Source organism: Papaver somniferum, chromosome 6 (genome assembly GCF_003573695.1).
Source record: "Papaver somniferum cultivar HN1 chromosome 6, ASM357369v1, whole genome shotgun sequence".
In the NCBI taxonomy this organism is placed as follows: Eukaryota; Viridiplantae; Streptophyta; class Magnoliopsida; order Ranunculales; family Papaveraceae; genus Papaver; species Papaver somniferum.
In genome coordinates, this window is record NC_039363.1 from 114,611,246 (window position 1) to 114,628,940 (window position 17,695).

The 17,695-nt window shown below is 35.1% G+C and overlaps 1 protein-coding gene across 1 annotated transcript; it reads left to right on the forward strand.

The window, feature by feature from the left end:
* The first annotated feature begins 2,715 nt into the window (after positions 1–2,715).
* On the forward strand, positions 2,716–3,519 carry LOC113286066 (lamin-like protein). Its single transcript, XM_026534784.1, has 2 exons — positions 2,716–2,898; positions 2,994–3,519. The coding sequence occupies exons 1-2, from the start codon at positions 2,727–2,729 to the stop codon at positions 3,326–3,328; spliced, it is 507 nt and encodes a 168-aa protein (XP_026390569.1). The 5' UTR covers positions 2,716–2,726; the 3' UTR covers positions 3,329–3,519.
* Positions 3,520–17,695: the final 14,176 nt, after the last annotated feature.

The following is a 17,695-nucleotide window of genomic DNA, read 5'->3' on the forward strand; positions in this document are numbered from 1 at the left end:
ATTAGAGTTCTGGAACATACAGAACTTTTCCGGTATGTGTATCGGGTATGGATACCACACCGACGCGTACTGGTTTGCGTACCCTTCCGGGTTCACGAGTTCACATATTTTTTAAGGTATGCATACTGGTATGTGTACCAAAAAGTTGTTGTCGACATATAGCTACTCCGGTACGTGTACTACGGTTTCAGACCTATAACAATTTTCCAAATTTCTAAGACCGGTATGCTTACTGTCTTGTATCCGAAGATAATAGTAGTTCCATATTTCTCTCTAGATCAATTCGAACATTCTCGAATAACATCAATGACACATATCATTGTTACAAACTATTTTCGAATGATAATCTCGAATCATAATTTAGATTACGAACAACAAATTATCCTTAACCGAAATTCATCAAGTATGAACAAATGTTCATTAAGCCTAGTCGACTAATTACAAGATAAACGAAATTCATCAAGTATGAACAAATTTTCATTAAGCTTATTCGTATATATTTCGAGGACTAATTACAAGATAAACTTGACTCGAAATTATTGATATGCTTATGATAGTCTAATTAGTTACGCGACAACGTCTCGTAGATAGAAAGATGAATATGACTTGAGAAATAGGTGGTTCAGTCTTCACTTACCTTTTGTTGAAGAAGTTATCCAAAAACTTCGGTTGATCTTCTCCTTCAAACGGTAAAACGCAATGATGACTGCCGTGATGTCCCTTCTCAACTACAATTCTATCCTAATCTGAGACTTAACTAATTGTAGACTAGAAATCAAGATATAGTTTTGACAACCAAATTTGACAACAAGCTTGAGATAACAACACTTGTGAATTCGACCGAGCAATGCTCAAACAACTATGAAAGATCATGCTCTAACCCGGATAACCCATATTATAAAGGAACAATCTCAATCGTGTATATTTCGTCATCTGACACTCGATATTAGCCTGTCAAGTCTTGTTAAAAGTAGTGTAATTTGATAGTCAATTTTCACATTAGATTCAGTTAGTTTGAGAATATTAAAATTTATAGCACATAAAATAAAATTGGCTAGGTCGGAAAAAAAAATCATCTCTAAACCTCAATCTCTTTCTCGTATTTGAAGAACAACACAAAGGCTCTGCTAGGTTTGTATTTTTCAAGCCGAACCTCAATATGATTTTCTTATGCAACGAACAATACTGTTTCGACTTTGGATAAGCTTTTTTTTTTTTTTTTTCTTTTTAAATCCGAATAATGTTGAGAAAAATTCCTACTCGAACTTCAATCTGTTCTTCGTACATGACAACGTCTCGGGATCCTCTGTGCCCTCAGTTCCAACGAATGATAGTTCGACAAGAGGACATTAACTTGAATACATGACATTCCATATTATACTCAACCTATTTAGCCGGCATAGATATTAATGGAATATTTTTCATAATCATTATCATCTCTTCCTAGTTCCTTCTCAAAACTCAATATTGCAGCAGAGGACTGTGTAACTGTAATGCATTTTTAATGATCATTTAGAATTTTGAAATTGCAATTTCCTTTCATTTATTAGTAGACGGGAATGAGAGTTTTAAGCATAAAATCGTTCTCTTCCATTCTTTTCCTTTTAATTATAGATACTCATTGTCATTTGATCATGATTAATCGACATGGTCTGCACCAACTAATTATTGGATCAAAATATAAACTTTTATAAGTTTTTCACAGAATCAATGATCTACATTCCTCAAATTTACATCATAAAAGTATATTAATCATTTAAGATCACCATGGCCAATCTGAAATGGTAGTGAGTGAGTTAGCATTAAGGAATATCTCTGGAGGAATCGATCAAAAAGTCTCTGGAGTATCAATCAAATAAACCTCTGCGAGTGTGTATTTTATTACATTTGTATTTATAACATTCCCACAAAAAAAAATGATTAAGGAAGAATTTAACATTCTTTGTTTTTCTTTGTAAATCATCTAATTTCAGGCTTCAAATATACCCAAAATCTGATAGCGTGGTACGTAGTTAAAAATATAGACACGTGCCAATTACTTACTGGTGGGCACAGAGGATCCGGACCCAATGACATAGTATTTCCCCTCGAAAATTTATACTTTTTGCCTGTTGAAGGAGTTCCGGTTATCAAAGTATGGATTCCGCATTTAATTGGGCCGACTGCTCATGAAAATAGGCTGACTTCAGATTTGTCAGGTCTGGGCCCAGGGTTCGAATCGTTTGTCCCATCTTTCCATGTCTGTCCATCCGGATTCTCCATGAATGGTAATATGGCCGGGTTTACTCAGGGGGTGTATGCCGCCGTATCAAAAAAAAGAAGAAAGAAAACGTAGTTTTTTGATTTCCTTTCACCACCGTTATGAATCAATCAACGTAAACCACACCTAGTAGCCGCATTAATTAATTAATTCCATTAAAACCCCAAACCTCTCAAGTATCAACCATTAATTATTCCTAAAGATATTCACACGTCAAATATGAATTTTAGAATCAAATCTTAGAGTGGCAAAAAAGAAGAAAGAAACGGTGAAAGAGAAGACGAACCTTCGTGTTCAAATTTTGAGAGTGGGGTTTATTTCATATTTTTGTTAACTTTTTTGCTTGTATGTGCAGTTTAGCATATATATATATGGAAGGCGGTCAATATATAATATTGTCTATATATATGCATATGCTAGGGTAAGCAACTGTAGAGTCGTATAATTAGCAGCCATGGAGAGTTTGATGAGAAGATTGGCGATAACAACACTTGTTATTGTTTCGTTGTTGATGAAACCCTGTGAAGCACTTAAACACGATGTCGGGGGGACTAAATATAATGGTTGGGCACCAAATAAGATGAACTATACATCAGATTGGGCTAGCCATGAACAATTCTATGTTGGTGATTGGCTTTGTAAGTAATCTTGATGAAACCCTAGATTTCTAATCTTTCCTATATACGCATCTTTTCTTTCATGATACTAAGATTTTTGGAACTTATTTTTATAGATTGGGGATTTGATGAGCCAAGGATAAATAGGCAGCTGTATAGCGTGTTTGAAGTGAACAAGACAGATTATGAATCATGTTCAACAGATCATCCTCTTTACAATATATCGAAAGGAGGAGGACGCGACGTATACCAACTTAATCATTCTAGACCCTATTATTTCATCAGCGGCGGAGGTTTTTGTTGGCAAGGTATGAAGCTCACTGTTGTGGTTCATGAACTACCGCCAGCACCAACAGAAGCACCGTCGTCCGGTGGGTCGACCTATTTGTCTGCAAGTTTGCCTGGCATATTCGCGATTGCTGCAGCAACCGCACTCGGAGCCGTCTTATAAGCCGGGCCAGCTAGGCTATTTTCTAGAGCTTCACATTGTTCGGGTCCAAATTTTTAACTTTTCATACGGTTTATTCTATTTATTTATTTTTAAGCATTAAAATGTTGTTTGTTCCTTAAGTACCATCTACTGCTTTCCAATTCCATATAGCTATCTACTTTTGCACACTTTTATGTAAGAACATCAGAATTTAATGTTTTTTTTATAATAAAACCATTAGTATTCCATTTCAAATAAGAAACGTTTACATGATGGTATTTAAGAAAAAACAAGTGCAACATAAGCATGAAACAAATACAATGATAGATGCAAAACGCTAATAAATTGCGAAGAGAAAGAGCGATCCACAACAGTAGCACCCAAATCTTGTATGTAGAGATTGAAGAAGGAATGGTAATCGAAATCATAGTTCGACTATTCTGATTGATTTTCTTCTTGAAAGATATACTCATATGAGAGAGGAGTGATTTTCCCAAAAACTCATGCGTAGAGAGAAGCCCAGAAACCCTAGATTTATTATTTTGTTCAAGAATAATTTGATCTTGTCTCCATATCGCCGATGTACTTACAAATCTATAGAATGAAACACTATCAAAAGTGCAGATAAAATCGCCCTAATAGCGAAGAAAATAATCGCCCTAATAACGAAGAAAAGAATCGCTCTAATAGCGAAGAAATTTATTAAAAATAACTAAATAGCTCTTAAAAACAAACAATCTTTGCTCAGATCTAGTCCTTTTGATGATGAGTTTTCTCTAGGCTTTTGAGAAGGGGTGGAAGAAGAGAGAGAGAATTTAATGTATTAAGCAGTTTTCTTGAAAAAAATTTAGATCTCTTTTTTCCGACTAAATTCATATAAAATTTGATGAATATCAATATATTGCCACTAGAAAAAGTTCATTTTCTGACTACAATCATATAAAATTTGATGAATATCAATATTACCTATAGAAAAAGTTCAAATTTTGATCCAATCCCTCTTCTTTCTTTTGAAGTATGTTATATTGATTTAAATTAATAGTGTTTAAATCAATATCAATTACATATAATCTTGAAAAAGAGGGTCTACATATTCCCAAAAGTTATTTTCAAAGAATCTCTGCTGAATTATCTACCGCCTGGTTTCCTAGCGCATCAGCCGTCTGGTTGGCCTCTCTATAAATGTGGTGGACTGCATGATACAAAATGGACTGCAACATGCCTCTGATTTTGTTGATTATATTTCGTAGGTACGATAGTGTCTCGACTGGATTGTGGGGTGAAATGAACGAGGTTTTGTGAGTTAGACTCTAAGCAAACTTTTTTTCATTATCTGTTTGTTGTTTTTCTGACTACCATAAGCATGGCCCATGTTTCTTCTACTAAAATCGTTCCTAGAGGTTGTGTCATTGCTACGATCGTGGTAGTTGGGGAATTTTTGCAGAAAAATCGCACTATAAGTTTGACGTTACAATTAATGGAAAAATTATATTACAAAAAGAATCATCAAACTGGAAAAGACCAAAACATCTAGTATCAACTCTTTAAAATCAAGATCCATGTTACAGCATCGCTCGGTTGAATCCACAAGTATTGATACGTCAAGCTTGTTGTCGCTGTTAGATGACTAAAACTATATCTTGATTTATAATATACTAAAGTCGGTCTCGGCCTAAATTACAACATGATAATTGAGTATCAGAAATCACTGAATACCCTCGAAGATTGAAAACGAAAGAACAAAGACATATGCGAGAACTTCATCAACAAAGGTATGTGAAGATTGACTATCATATTTACTCATTATTTCTATCATTCTATCTTTTAAGATCATGTCGTACGGCTCTAATATGTGATGAATCGCAAAGAAGAAGACATCAACTCAAGTATTGGATGTTCATAGGTCTTATCACTTTTGAGGTTGAGAATAATTTTTATTGTTCAAAACACTTTGTATGTGAAATATAATCCTATAAAATTGATTTTTTTAATTCGCGAACTATGATTTTCTTTTTGATGTTCCTGAACTCCAATGTGCACAATTCTTTACGAACTGATTTTTTTAGTTTGCAAACTATGCAATTTCAAGGTGTTTCCGGATATTTTTTGAAATTTGCTCTTGTGTTGAACTAATTTTTTCAGTTCGCGAATTATGTACTTTTGGTTATGTTCCTGGACAGTTCAAACATATTGAGTTCGGCAACCACTTTCTTAGTTCGTGAAGTGGTATGTTTTTGGGTGTCATTAAACTCCAACATAGCTTGATGGTTCACGAACCATACTTGGTTATTTGTGAGCTAACTTTTATGTACGGTTCTTTAATCGAAATATATACGGGTGTATATTCTTCTTTATATTGCAAGGAAAACTTCTCACATGCTTACATGGTTTCCATTATTTCGAAGAAGTCTATGTTAGAGAAAATGAGTTTATAAAATAGTTTGGTTTTTGGTCTTGGTGGGATTGGAACTTAGGATCTATTGGTCACTAAGGACACTAGCTCATTTTCACTATTTGTGAATGAACCTTTAGTCCCACATAGGGAAAACTAAAGATGATACCTCTCCATAAGTATTGAAAATTTTGATATTAGAGTGGCCCTTGGGTCATTAGCACTTTTGTGCGAGGGAGAGGACTTAGGCAATGGGATAGTTGGTGTAATCACACATTTTCACACACGCGCGGTGCTTCGCACCGAAGCACGCACGCCGCCGCCGTCGTCCGTGCGGCCGGGCCGGGCTCGGGTGTGGGTGTGGGTGTGGGTCAAGACTTATCTTTTTTGGCAAAACTTCTTTTGAATTTTTGAATTAATACTTAAAAGATTTCAAACAAAATAAATCTTTGGGCGACTTTATGTCTATGCATGAACGTTATATCAACATTAATTTGCATGAACGTTTTATATCAAACTTAAATTTGCATGAATGTTTTTATTTCAAATTTAAATTTGCATGAACGTTTTATATCAAACATAATGACGCATGAATGTTTCAAACCATTGGAAAGAATCTGAATTAATTGAATTTTTTTTAATGCACGTTTATGAGACCTCTCTCTATTCTCCCCTATATAAAGCGATCACTTTCTCTCATTTCGTTTTGTGTCCAGAAGAGCCACTATCCTCTTCTTTTCGTCTTCTCCCCCTGTGTGGTCCTTTATTTTTCATTCCGTGCGAAATTGCTTTTGAGGTCGTAAGAGTGGGCAAGTACTGTAGTGCTAACAGTGCTTGCAACGGGCAGTTTTATCCTGGATACGAACTTGACCACAGGGTATAGGCATCACTCATTCTTGAGGCGTACCGGTCAAATATCGTGTTAAGGACAGCATGTTGAACACGTGACTTTGTCCTCTGTTTGCAGTCCAATTGAGTGTCTATTTACTTTCCAGAAATTAATCCTTTTATTCTTACATCTTTCTAACATCTTTCTTGAGTGTTTTATTGTTTCAGACGCAACAATCTTAACACGATATTTCTGTTTTCTGTCTGTAACAATGGGTAAGAACGATGTTGAAAGGCCTGCAAAGTTTTCTGGAAAAGACTTTAAGAGGTGGCAGTCAAAAATGTTATTCTTTCTAAGTTACCATGAGTTGGATTCATATGTTCTGAAACCTTTTGATGAATCACTGAACGATGCTGGTCATGAGTCTTCTTTAGAAGAATGGAAGAGGAACAATTACATGTCTAAAAATCATATTCTGAATTGCTTGGAGGATGCTTTGTATGATTTTTACAATGCTAAAGAAAACTTCTCTGCTTTTGATTTATGGGCTGCTTTGGAGGCGAAATACCAAGCTGAAACTGCCGGAAGTAAGAAATTCTTAGTAGCTAGGCTTTATGAGTATAAAATGGTGAATGAAAAATCTGTGGTTGATCAATTCCTTGAACTCCAGCAAATTATGAATGAAATTCTTGCCGAAGGTATGGTGATTGATGAAACTTTTCGAGTGTCTACTGCTATCGAGAAATTGCCTACTTCCTGGTCCGAGTACAAGAAGAAACTAAGACATGAAACTGCTAAAGTTACTATGGTTGAACTGGGTAATAAAATTCAAGTTGAAGAATTGTTGTGCTCCAAGGACAAAAATGTATCTTCTTCAAGGGACATGTCTTACAAAGCTCATGTGACTGAACACAAAGGTTCCAATGCTGATAAGAACCGAAACAACTCCAAGAAACCTCCAGGCAAGAAAGGTATGTTTCAGAAACCTAAGTCTAGCATTAATAAAATTAAGGGTGATTGCTATGCTTGCGGAAATCCTGGCCATATGGCGGTTCACTGTAGAAACCGTAAGGACCTTAAAAAGAAAAATAATGCTAATTTGGTTGAAAACAACAAAGATGAATTTTCTGGCACGGTGTCTGAAGTAAATTTGGTAACAAATGTGAGAGACTGGTGGGTATACTCTGGGGCTACCAAACATGTCTGTGGGAACAAAGAAATGTTCACCTCCTACAGTAAGGTAGGGGAAGGAGAGAAACTCTATATGGGTAACTCATCTGCAGCTGCGGTTGTAGGAAAAGGCAAAGTTGGGCTCAAGCTCACTTCTGGAAAGAATCTCACTTTGAATGAAGTTCTTCATGTTCCGTACATCTGCAAAAAGCTTGTTTCTTGTGTTGTTTTAGATGATAAGGGTTTTAAAATTGTAATAGAATCTGAGAAATGTGTTGTAACTAAGGGTAAGGATTATGTGGGGCAGGGTTATAAGACTGAGGGTCTGTATAAGCTTAATGTAAACTCTGCTGTAATGAATAATAATGATTCTTCTGCTTATGTTTGTGAGTCTTTGAACGTTTGGCATGGTAGACTTGGACATGTAAATTATAAATCAATGCTTAAACTAGCCAATGTGGGCTGCATACCCAAATTTAGTTTGGAAAAGGAACACAAATGTGAAATATGCGTAGAATCAAAGTATGCTAGAAAACCTTTTAGCAAAAATGTTCATAGAAATTCTAAACCCTTAGAATTAATTCACTCAGACCTAGTTGACATGAAATCAGTTCAAACTAGAGGCGGTAAGAAATGGTTTGTTACTTTTATAAACGACTATACTAGGTACTGTCATATTTATTTGCTTAGAGGTAAGGATGATGCCTTAGAAGCATTTAAGAGGTATAAACTAGAAGTTGAAAACCAATTGAATACTACCATTAAAACCATTAGGTATGACCGTGGTGGTGAGTACATAACTCCTATAGGAGATTTCTGTGTAGAACATGGCATAATACACGAGGTTACCCCTCCTTATTCACCTCAGTCGAATGGAGTAGCTGAACGTAAGAACCGCACCCTTAAGGAGATGATGAATGCCATGTTAATTAGTTCAGTATTACCTTCGAACTTGTGGGGGGAAGTTGTCCTCTCAGCCTGCTATATCCTGAACAGAGTACCTTTTAAAGGATCAGATAAAACTCCATACGAATTGTGGAAAGGTAGACAACCTTCTTTAGCATACTTTAAAGTGTGGGGGTGTTTGGCTAAGGTTCAGATCCCTAAACCTAAAGCAACCAAGATAGGATCCAAAACTGTTGACTGTGTCTTCATAGGGTATCCTGAGCATACACCTGCATATAGATTTATGGTTGTGAATTCTGATGTTTCTGAAATTGGTGTAAATACTATTATGGAGTCTAGGGATGCTGTGTTTTTTGAAAATGTTTTTCCTTTAAAATCTGACTCTCGTAAGAGAGGTGTTGATCCCCTAGATGTTCCTTCAACCAGTCAGACTTTACCTTTAGAGGAAGATGAAGTAGAATTTGATCTTAGGAGGAGTAAAAGGGCTAGAACCAAAACCTCTTTGGACCTGACTTCATAACACTAGCAGAGTCTGATCCTCAGACTTATAGAGAAGCCATGACTTCTTCTGAAGCTCCGTGGTGGAAAGAGTCTTCTATTAGTGAAATGGAATCCATCAAAGAAAATGATACATGGGAGATAGTAGATTTACCTCCAGGGTGTAAGGCCATAGGATGTAAATGGATCTTCAGGAGGAAACGTAACATAGATGGAACTATTCAAAAATACAAGGCTAGGTTAGTAGTCAAAGGCTACAAACAAAAGGAAGGTGTAGATTTCTTTGATACTTACTCACCCGTTACGAGAATTACTTCCATTAGGATGTTAATTGCTATAGCCGCGGTTCATAACCTAGAAATACATCAAATGGATGTAAAGACAGCTTTTCTACATGGTGAATTAGATGAAGAAATTTACATGGAACAACCTGAGGGCTTTGTAGTGAAAGGTTGTGAAAACAAAGTTTGTAAACTGAAAAAATCTTTGTATGGATTGAAACAAGCACCTAAACAATGGCATGAAAAATTTGATCATGTAATGTTTTCTAGTGGTTTTAGAATCAATGAATCTGACAAGTGTGTATATACTAAGCTTGTAAATGATGCCTGTGTGATCGTATGCTTGTATGTTGATATGCTTATACTTGGTACAAACATGGATATAATTAATTCCACTAAGAACATTCTGAATGAGAACTTTGACATGAAAGACTTAGGCCCTGCAGATGTAATCTTAGGGATGAAAATTAGGAGAAATTCTAACGGTTATAGTCTTAGTCAATCTCATTATGTTGAATCTGTGTTTAGAAATTCAATCATTTTGATTGTAAACCAGCTTATACTCCGTATGATCCTTGTTGTAAACTCAAAAATAACAGAGGTAATGGAGTATCACAACTTGAATACTCACGAGTTATAGGAAGTCTGATGTATTTGATGAACTGTACTAGGCCAGACATTGCTTATACTGTGAGTAGGTTAATTAGGTATACTTGTAATCCAGGGAAGGAACACTGGGATGCACTTTTTAGAGTGTTGAGGTATTTGAAATACACGTTGACCTTTTGTTTGAATTATGAAAGGTATCCTGCCGTCCTTGAGGGATTTTGTGATGCAAACTGGATATCAGACTCAGAGGAGTCTAAGTCTACGAGTGGATATGTTTTCACTCTAGCATGTGGGGCTGTTTCTTGGAAGAGTTCCAAACAGACCTGCATAGCTCGATCCACTATGGAATCTGAGTTTATTGCGCTAGATAAAGCAGGAGAGGAAGCCGCTTGGCTAAGATGCTTTTTAGAAGACATTCCTCTCTGGCATATGCATGTGCCGGCTATATCTATACATTGTGATAATCAAGCTGCCATAGCTAAAGCTAAAAACAACTACTAGAATGGGAAGTCTATACATATAAAAAGAAGACACGATACCTTAAAACAACTAATCTCAAAAGGCGTTATTTCCATTGATTGGGTTAAGTCCAAGGAGAATATCGCGGACCCTTTGACGAAAGGTTTGTCCAAGGAGATAGTTAGTAATGCATCTAAGGGGATGGAGCTTAGGCTCATTAAATAAACTTGCCATGAAGGATACTCAACCTTGCTGACTGGAGATCCCAAGATCAAGGTTTCGAATGAGAAACTAATTTGTGGCGGGTCAAGGTAAACACTATCAGAGAATTCATTCTCTGCCCCTTCCCTATGGTGTAGACGTGATAGTGTGACTGCATGTGAGGATGACTTTCTATTAAGTCTCAATAAGTTCTATAGTTTTAATTTTTGATTGAAGTGGGGTGTAGCAGTAAACACTCTTGATAGAACTCACCTATATGAATGTGGAAGTGGGTCGCTTCCTATGAGAAGAGAGCTGATTCTCTAGAGCATTCGGAGAAACGGGATTTGTCCAGGGCCAAAAAGGACACAACGGCACGAACTCGACAGCACCTAGAGAGATATCACGCGTGGTTATTATCGCGGATTACACCAAACGATGGTAGTTCAAGACATCGCGTTCACTGTCCATCAAGTAGTTCCAGCAATTTCTCACTAAGCAAAGGTTCAAGACCTCATGGACACCTCTTGCCTAAGTGGTATTTCTCGCTTTCCGTTTTCTGATTTTTTATCGGTATTTCATTCATGTGAGGGATTGTTAGAGAAAATGAGTTTATAAAATAGTTTGGTTTTTGGTCTTGGTGGGATTGGAACTTAGGATCTATTGGTCACTAAGGACACTAGCTCATTTTCACTATTTGTGAATGAACCTTTAGTCCCACATAGGGAAAACTAAAGATGATACCTCTCCATAAGTATTGAAAATTTTGATATTAGAGTGGCCCTTGGGTCATTAGCACTTTTGTGCGAGGGAGAGGACTTAGGCAATGGGCTAGTTGGTGTAATCACACATTTTCACACACGCGCGGTGATTCGCACCGAAGCACGCACGCCGCCGCCGCCGTCCGTGCGGCCGGGCCGGGCTCGGGTTCGGGTGTGGGTATGGGTCAAGAGTTATCTTTTTTGGCAAAACTTCTTTTGAATTTTTGAATTAATACTTAAAAGATTTCAAACAAAATAAATCTTTGGGCGACTTTATGTCTATGCATGAACGTTGTATCAACATTAATTTGCATGAACGTTTTATATCAAACTTAAATTTGCATGAACGTTTTTATTTCAAATTTAAATTTGCATGAACGCTTTATATCAAACATAATGACGCATGAACGTTTCAAACTGTTGGAAAGAATCTGAATTAATTTAAATTATTTTAATGCGCGTTTATGAGACCTCTCTCTATTCTCCCCTATATAAAGCGATCACTTTCTCTCATTTGGTTTTGTGTCCAGAAGAGCTACTATCCTCTTCTTTTCGTCTTCTCCCCCTGTGTGGTCCTTTATTTTTCATTCTGTGCGCAATTGCTGTTGAGGTCGTAAGAGTGGGCAAGTACTGTAGTGCTAACAGTGCTTGCAACGGGCAGTTTTATCCTGGATACGAACTTGACCACAGGGTATAGGCATCACTCATTCTTGAGGCGTACCGGTCAAATATCGTGTTAAGGACAGCGTGTTGAACACGTGACTCTGTCCTCTGTTTGCAGTCCAATTGAGTGTCTATTTACTTTCCAGAAATTAATCCTTTTATTCTTACATCTTTCTAACATCTTTCTTGAGTGTTTTATTGTTTCAGACGCAACAGTCTATGTTGAGAATTTAGTTTGCTTGGAATCAAAGTAACTATTGAGCATGAAAACTAGTTCATGAGCTTGATTTGATCACAATAAATAATTGCTTGAATCTTAATCAATCTAGCATGTTTCATTATTATAAATAGAGGACTCTTTGCAAAGTAGAATCTCAATCCGTACACAATGTATACTAGTTACGGATATAGTCAGATTTAGGTTTATTTGTGAAACATAACTAGGTTACGACTTTGAATACTTCACTTGGGATTCCTGAAGCCAGCTCAGAATATCTTTTACCCGATAGATCTTTGATATATAAAATCCTACAAGGATTTGAGCAATTAATATGATAAATTAGATGCCCACTGACCTTTGAGCAATTAATATGAGCGTGTTCCGAAACTAATTATTTTATTATTATAACAAGTTAATATTCTATGAATACATTATTTTAATTTTTTGATAATATAGATATTTCCAAATTCTCATGTATGTTCACTGCTCAGCAGATCATCCAATGTGTTTGTATTGCAAATATCCATCTATAAAAAGTTAAATGAGTGTGCAAAGTTCTTTGATTCTCATCTATGCTTGTTGCCGAATTCTGAATACCATGACAAACTTTGAAATCTGGACAGGTTCTCCCCTTCTGTCGACATTGTGCACGAAAACCCTATTATACAATGTCTGAAGACTCCAATTAATAAACACATAAGAAAATTGAAAGTCAAGCAACTACATAATGTCATTAAAGAAATCCAACAACAATTATAAATGAATGCGGTATATCCTTGTACCCATTCTAACTACCAATATCGTTTCAATCTTTACATTATTTCTAGCATTACACATCAAAAAGAGGAGAGTACCAAGTATACCATCAATTTTTTCGTTACTGAACCTATAGGAAAAAATTTGCTTCAACTTTAAACTTGACATACCAGGGCATGTAGGTTCAACCGAGTTTCATTCTAACACACCTTCTTGAACGAGATTGTAAATATATATTAATACGGGATAGTTTGACTCTGGGTCACAAAAAAGTGACTAGAGTTGTGTTTGGGTCACGAGACCATCGTTGACCATCTTGACAGTTAATAAATCTGTTAAATGTGTAAGTGAATAACTTTATTAACTTTTCCATTTAAACCTTGAATTCAATTTCTCCGAAGAGAAGACATTTTCTCTTCTAGTTTCTTCACCTGAAGCTGCTGATGAACCGAGTACAGCAGAATGAAGAAGACGGGAATATATATATATGAAGGTGAATTTAACGGGGAATGAGTTTAAAAAATTACCATCAATTGAGGGATTTTGAAATCGAGAAATTGAGGAAGTCGATATGGGATATGTTTCTGCCAAGAAAAACTAGATGTGATGTTGCTAAATCTAGAAGAAGCAAACGAGATTGAAGGGTTTTGAATCGAGGAATGGAAAAGAAACTTGTTCCTTAGTTCGAGTTTGGTAAGTTCTGATGCCATGAAGATTAGCCAAGAAAGTGTGTTATACTGTTGATTGTGGCTGATGAATAGAGAAGATTCATGAGTGCTTTCTAGTTCTAGATTGATCAAGAAGAATGGGTTAGTTGCGAATTTGAGTTTGGTTTGGTTTTGAATTGGAAAACAACCATCAAAGTGGCTTATACGCAGGTGGTATTTGGAAATGGCTAGTTGTTGTTCTTGATAAGTGGGTGTGCAGGTTGGATGCTTGTGAATAAATGAGTTAGATTGAATGTGTATGCTTGTCTTAGAAACCAAATTTTCAGTTTTTCAGAGAAGGAGAAACCGTGGGCTTGAATCTTACTCATATTTGCATCACCAATGGAACACACTCAAGGTGTTTGTTGAAATGCATGAATGACCTGTTCAGACGGCGACCAACAAAGTTAGGTAAATTAAAATTAATTTGAAAAATATAAATAATTAACTAACGGTCAAGACGGTCAACTATGGAATCGTGACCCAAACTCTAATTAAAATATTTTCGTGACCCAAACGCAACTATGATCATTTTTTTGTGACCCGAAGTCAAAATATCCCTGATTCCCTATTAATATTTATGCTTGATTCGATGAATTTGGATATTGTTCAATTACCTATTATCAAGCATATTTTTTATTATTCATATATAAAAAACAATCGAGGTAATATATAGGTGCTTACCTTGTATTACAAATTGTAAATTATTCTTTACACATTAAAATTCTTTTAATTCACAGTTTCTTACAGTTTTCAAATCTAAAGCGATTTTCAATTTAGGATTTGCAAAACTCCAATTTTATTTATATAAACTAGTGAGGACATATGTGAGATGCACATGCTTGAATTTGACTCATTCAACAATATTAAATTTGAAAGCTATGAAATTTTTTGCGTAAAATAAAAATTTATTATTCTTATTTGTACTCGTCATGTAGATAATTTAAAGGGATTTTCAAATATAAAATTTTTCTAAAATCCGGTGTATATTTTGAAAGATATTAAGTTTATAAAAATTTTGATCTATTTTTAAAACAATGACATTTCTGTAAATATGTACGTTTCTAATGGCTTTTTTAATCTGGTGTTATTTAATATACGTTTCTACCCTCTATTTTTATTGAAATTACATGTAATAATAAAGGTTGGTAATTCAAATGAGGGCAACTTAATAATTTTGGCGATCTCCTACCAAAAATAGCTCTTTTCTTTATATTAGTAATAAGATAAGATTCAGATTGCGCCACTTTTAAACTGTTGAAGAAAAATGTTATATCTTTAAAAAAGTTAGGTTATAAATGCAAAATTTGTAACATGATTTATTCACAGTACTACTAATTTAAAAAATTTGTCTCGTGTGTGAAAAATACAATGTGTCATTATATGAACTTTTGTTTTTTTAATGAATATCTTTTTGCATATACTTTTTTTGGTGCAACATCATTTATTTATTTATTTATTTTCCGTATAACTTTTTTTCACATATAATATATTTAGAATTTTGGACATTTGTATGTTCTGTCGACAATGGTGTTCCCTAACTGTGGGTAGCCACCAGAGATACTTTCGATGTTTTTCATGGAGATTAGGTATGTGAGGGTTCTGGTGGTTTCATAGTAGATATATTCCTCGCTGACCAAAACTACGTAACTACATGGCCCATGGGTAGTACAATCACAATAGCTGAAAGAGTTGTTGCGGGAGCCATGGAGTATCCCAATACGGGAGGAATTATATATAAGACGTAAGTTATGTCTATCTATTCACTACCAGCATCAGTTATATTTGGTTTTTAATCGCATTCTCTAAGTTATATTATGTGCGTGTATTTTGTGTGCATTCCCTATCTCACATTGTAGAATACAGAGTTGTAGTGTGTTAACCATTTCTTGTCTGGCCCTTCTCTATGTCTCTGGTTTTTATAGTTGTGCGAATAATTTCGAATGAGGCCCAAGTAGTTGAAAAAGTTTTGGCTGATGAGTTGGCTATTCGTGAAGAGGAAAGACTCATGAAAATCGTAGTAAGTGCCTGCTTGCCTGGTAAATAGTTTCTGAATATGAGATTCCTGTAAATGTTGTCTTTGATATTCCTGAAACTTGTCCTTTATGTAACTTCGAATCTGGAGAATCATTTGATCTTAGAATGCTCTGTTGCAGAGAATACGTGGATATATGTAAATGTTAACTGCTCAAAGTGGTTCTACGGTATATAGTGTTAACACAAGGCCACATAGCAGAATACCAATACCATGTGCTACTACTCTGCCAGAGTCTTTTATTGTGATGTGACCAATCTAGTGGGATTTGATTTTGTTGATGATGCAGGTATAGGCAGGGGAGTAGGGTGCCTTCCAGCAAGCAAAGGAGAGTGGGTGTTTATTAGTCGGATCTCAGCATAAGAGGGTTTTGGACCTTTGGTTCCCATTCTATTATCGAATTTTTTTAATTATTATATTATTGTTCTACTAATGAGTACATATCAAGTTGAGTAGTAAGGTTACTCAACAATCTTCAAGTTCAGGTGACTATTTTGCGATAGTTGTTGCAACAGTTGCTAGTTAATAGTTACTGTTACAGTTTTTTTTAAATATTTACTTGGTCCTTTTAGTTTATTTGATTGTGCTAAGAAATCTAGTGACAACTAGTTCAGTAAGTTGTAACAACTAGTTTTATATATTTTCTTGTTATTTCATCTTCGTTTATACAAATTATTGTGAAAATAAATTTTAACTTTTTTGTTTCTCATCTTTGAACCGAATTAATCTTCATTGCCTTAGTTTTAATATGGACGTCGTTGGCTAAAGTTTATACTTTATAGTAGTCTTGGCTTATTTCATTAGTGTGGTTCCTTATTAGTTATTAACCGGGGTGCACATACCGTCCCTTTTGATTGGTTGAGATAATTTGAATGGTTTCCGGTTTTTCTTCACTTTTTCTGTTTTCGATTAACTAAATTACATTGAAAATAACAATAACAAAATATTTTATGATTTTCTCCATCATTGAAAACTTCCGGTGTTAACTCTTCCCCATCTTGATCAAAATCAAACTTGTTTTTCATTATTGATGTTTGGATTTTGTCTGGGTGAGATTAATCTTTGCTTTTTTATAGAGACTCTAATAATTAGTCATTCCAATTGTTCTTGAAATCTATCCAAAAAAAAATAATCCTTCCTAGTTTCAACTATAAATAAACTGATATTGTTTCATCAAAAAATTAATATGTTTCGTCGATTTCACTTCTGCATGATGTTTATCATATCAATTAGTTAATAAAGGACAATTGAATTTAGTCGGAGAGAAACAGAGCTCTGTTTTTGAAATTGCATTTATTCCATTTACTCCACCACCATTGTTGCTGCTACCACATGATCTGTTTTTAAAATTTCGTTGGTTATTTGTCGGAGAATTAGATCGGTTCCGAACAAATGAATATATATATATATATATATATAAAAAAAAAAGTCCAGCAGTAACAATATAGATTAATTGATGTTACAAAGTTTGAAAATCTTTGTGATTGATTGTACTACATTCAAGGTAATATTAGCTAGGTTTATGATATATAAGTTGTTTACAAACGTAAGAAATATTTCACAATAGTGTGTGATTTTAATAGAACATATAAAATAGAGAGCTAGAGATCTCAATTAAGTTATGAGTTTTCTGGGAGAAAGATAAAAATCTCAATTGAATTTTGAATTTCCGGGTGAAGATAAGAAAATTATTAGTTTAAAACGGTATAAAGAGTTTTCCTCTATTTTTTTAATGTTGTAAAAGGAAAAGGAAAAATAAATACCAAAAAGAACGAAAGTGTTTTTTGAGATATTGAGAGTGGTTTTGCGGATTTATTTGACCAATGGCGAAAGACGTAATGTGCACCCCGGTTTTTAGGGGGTGCACAAATTTGGACTCGTCTGTTAAATTAAATGAACTT

Excerpts from the sequence above, each read along its gene's own strand:
- LOC113286066 (XM_026534784.1), top strand. The coding sequence starts at position 2,727 with ATGAGAAGATTGGCGATAACAACACTTGTTATTGTTTCGTTGTTGATG. Across the intron at positions 2,899-2,993 it reads CTATGTTGGTGATTGGCTTT|ATTGGGGATTTGATGAGCCA; the intron begins GTAAGTAATCTT and ends TTATTTTTATAG.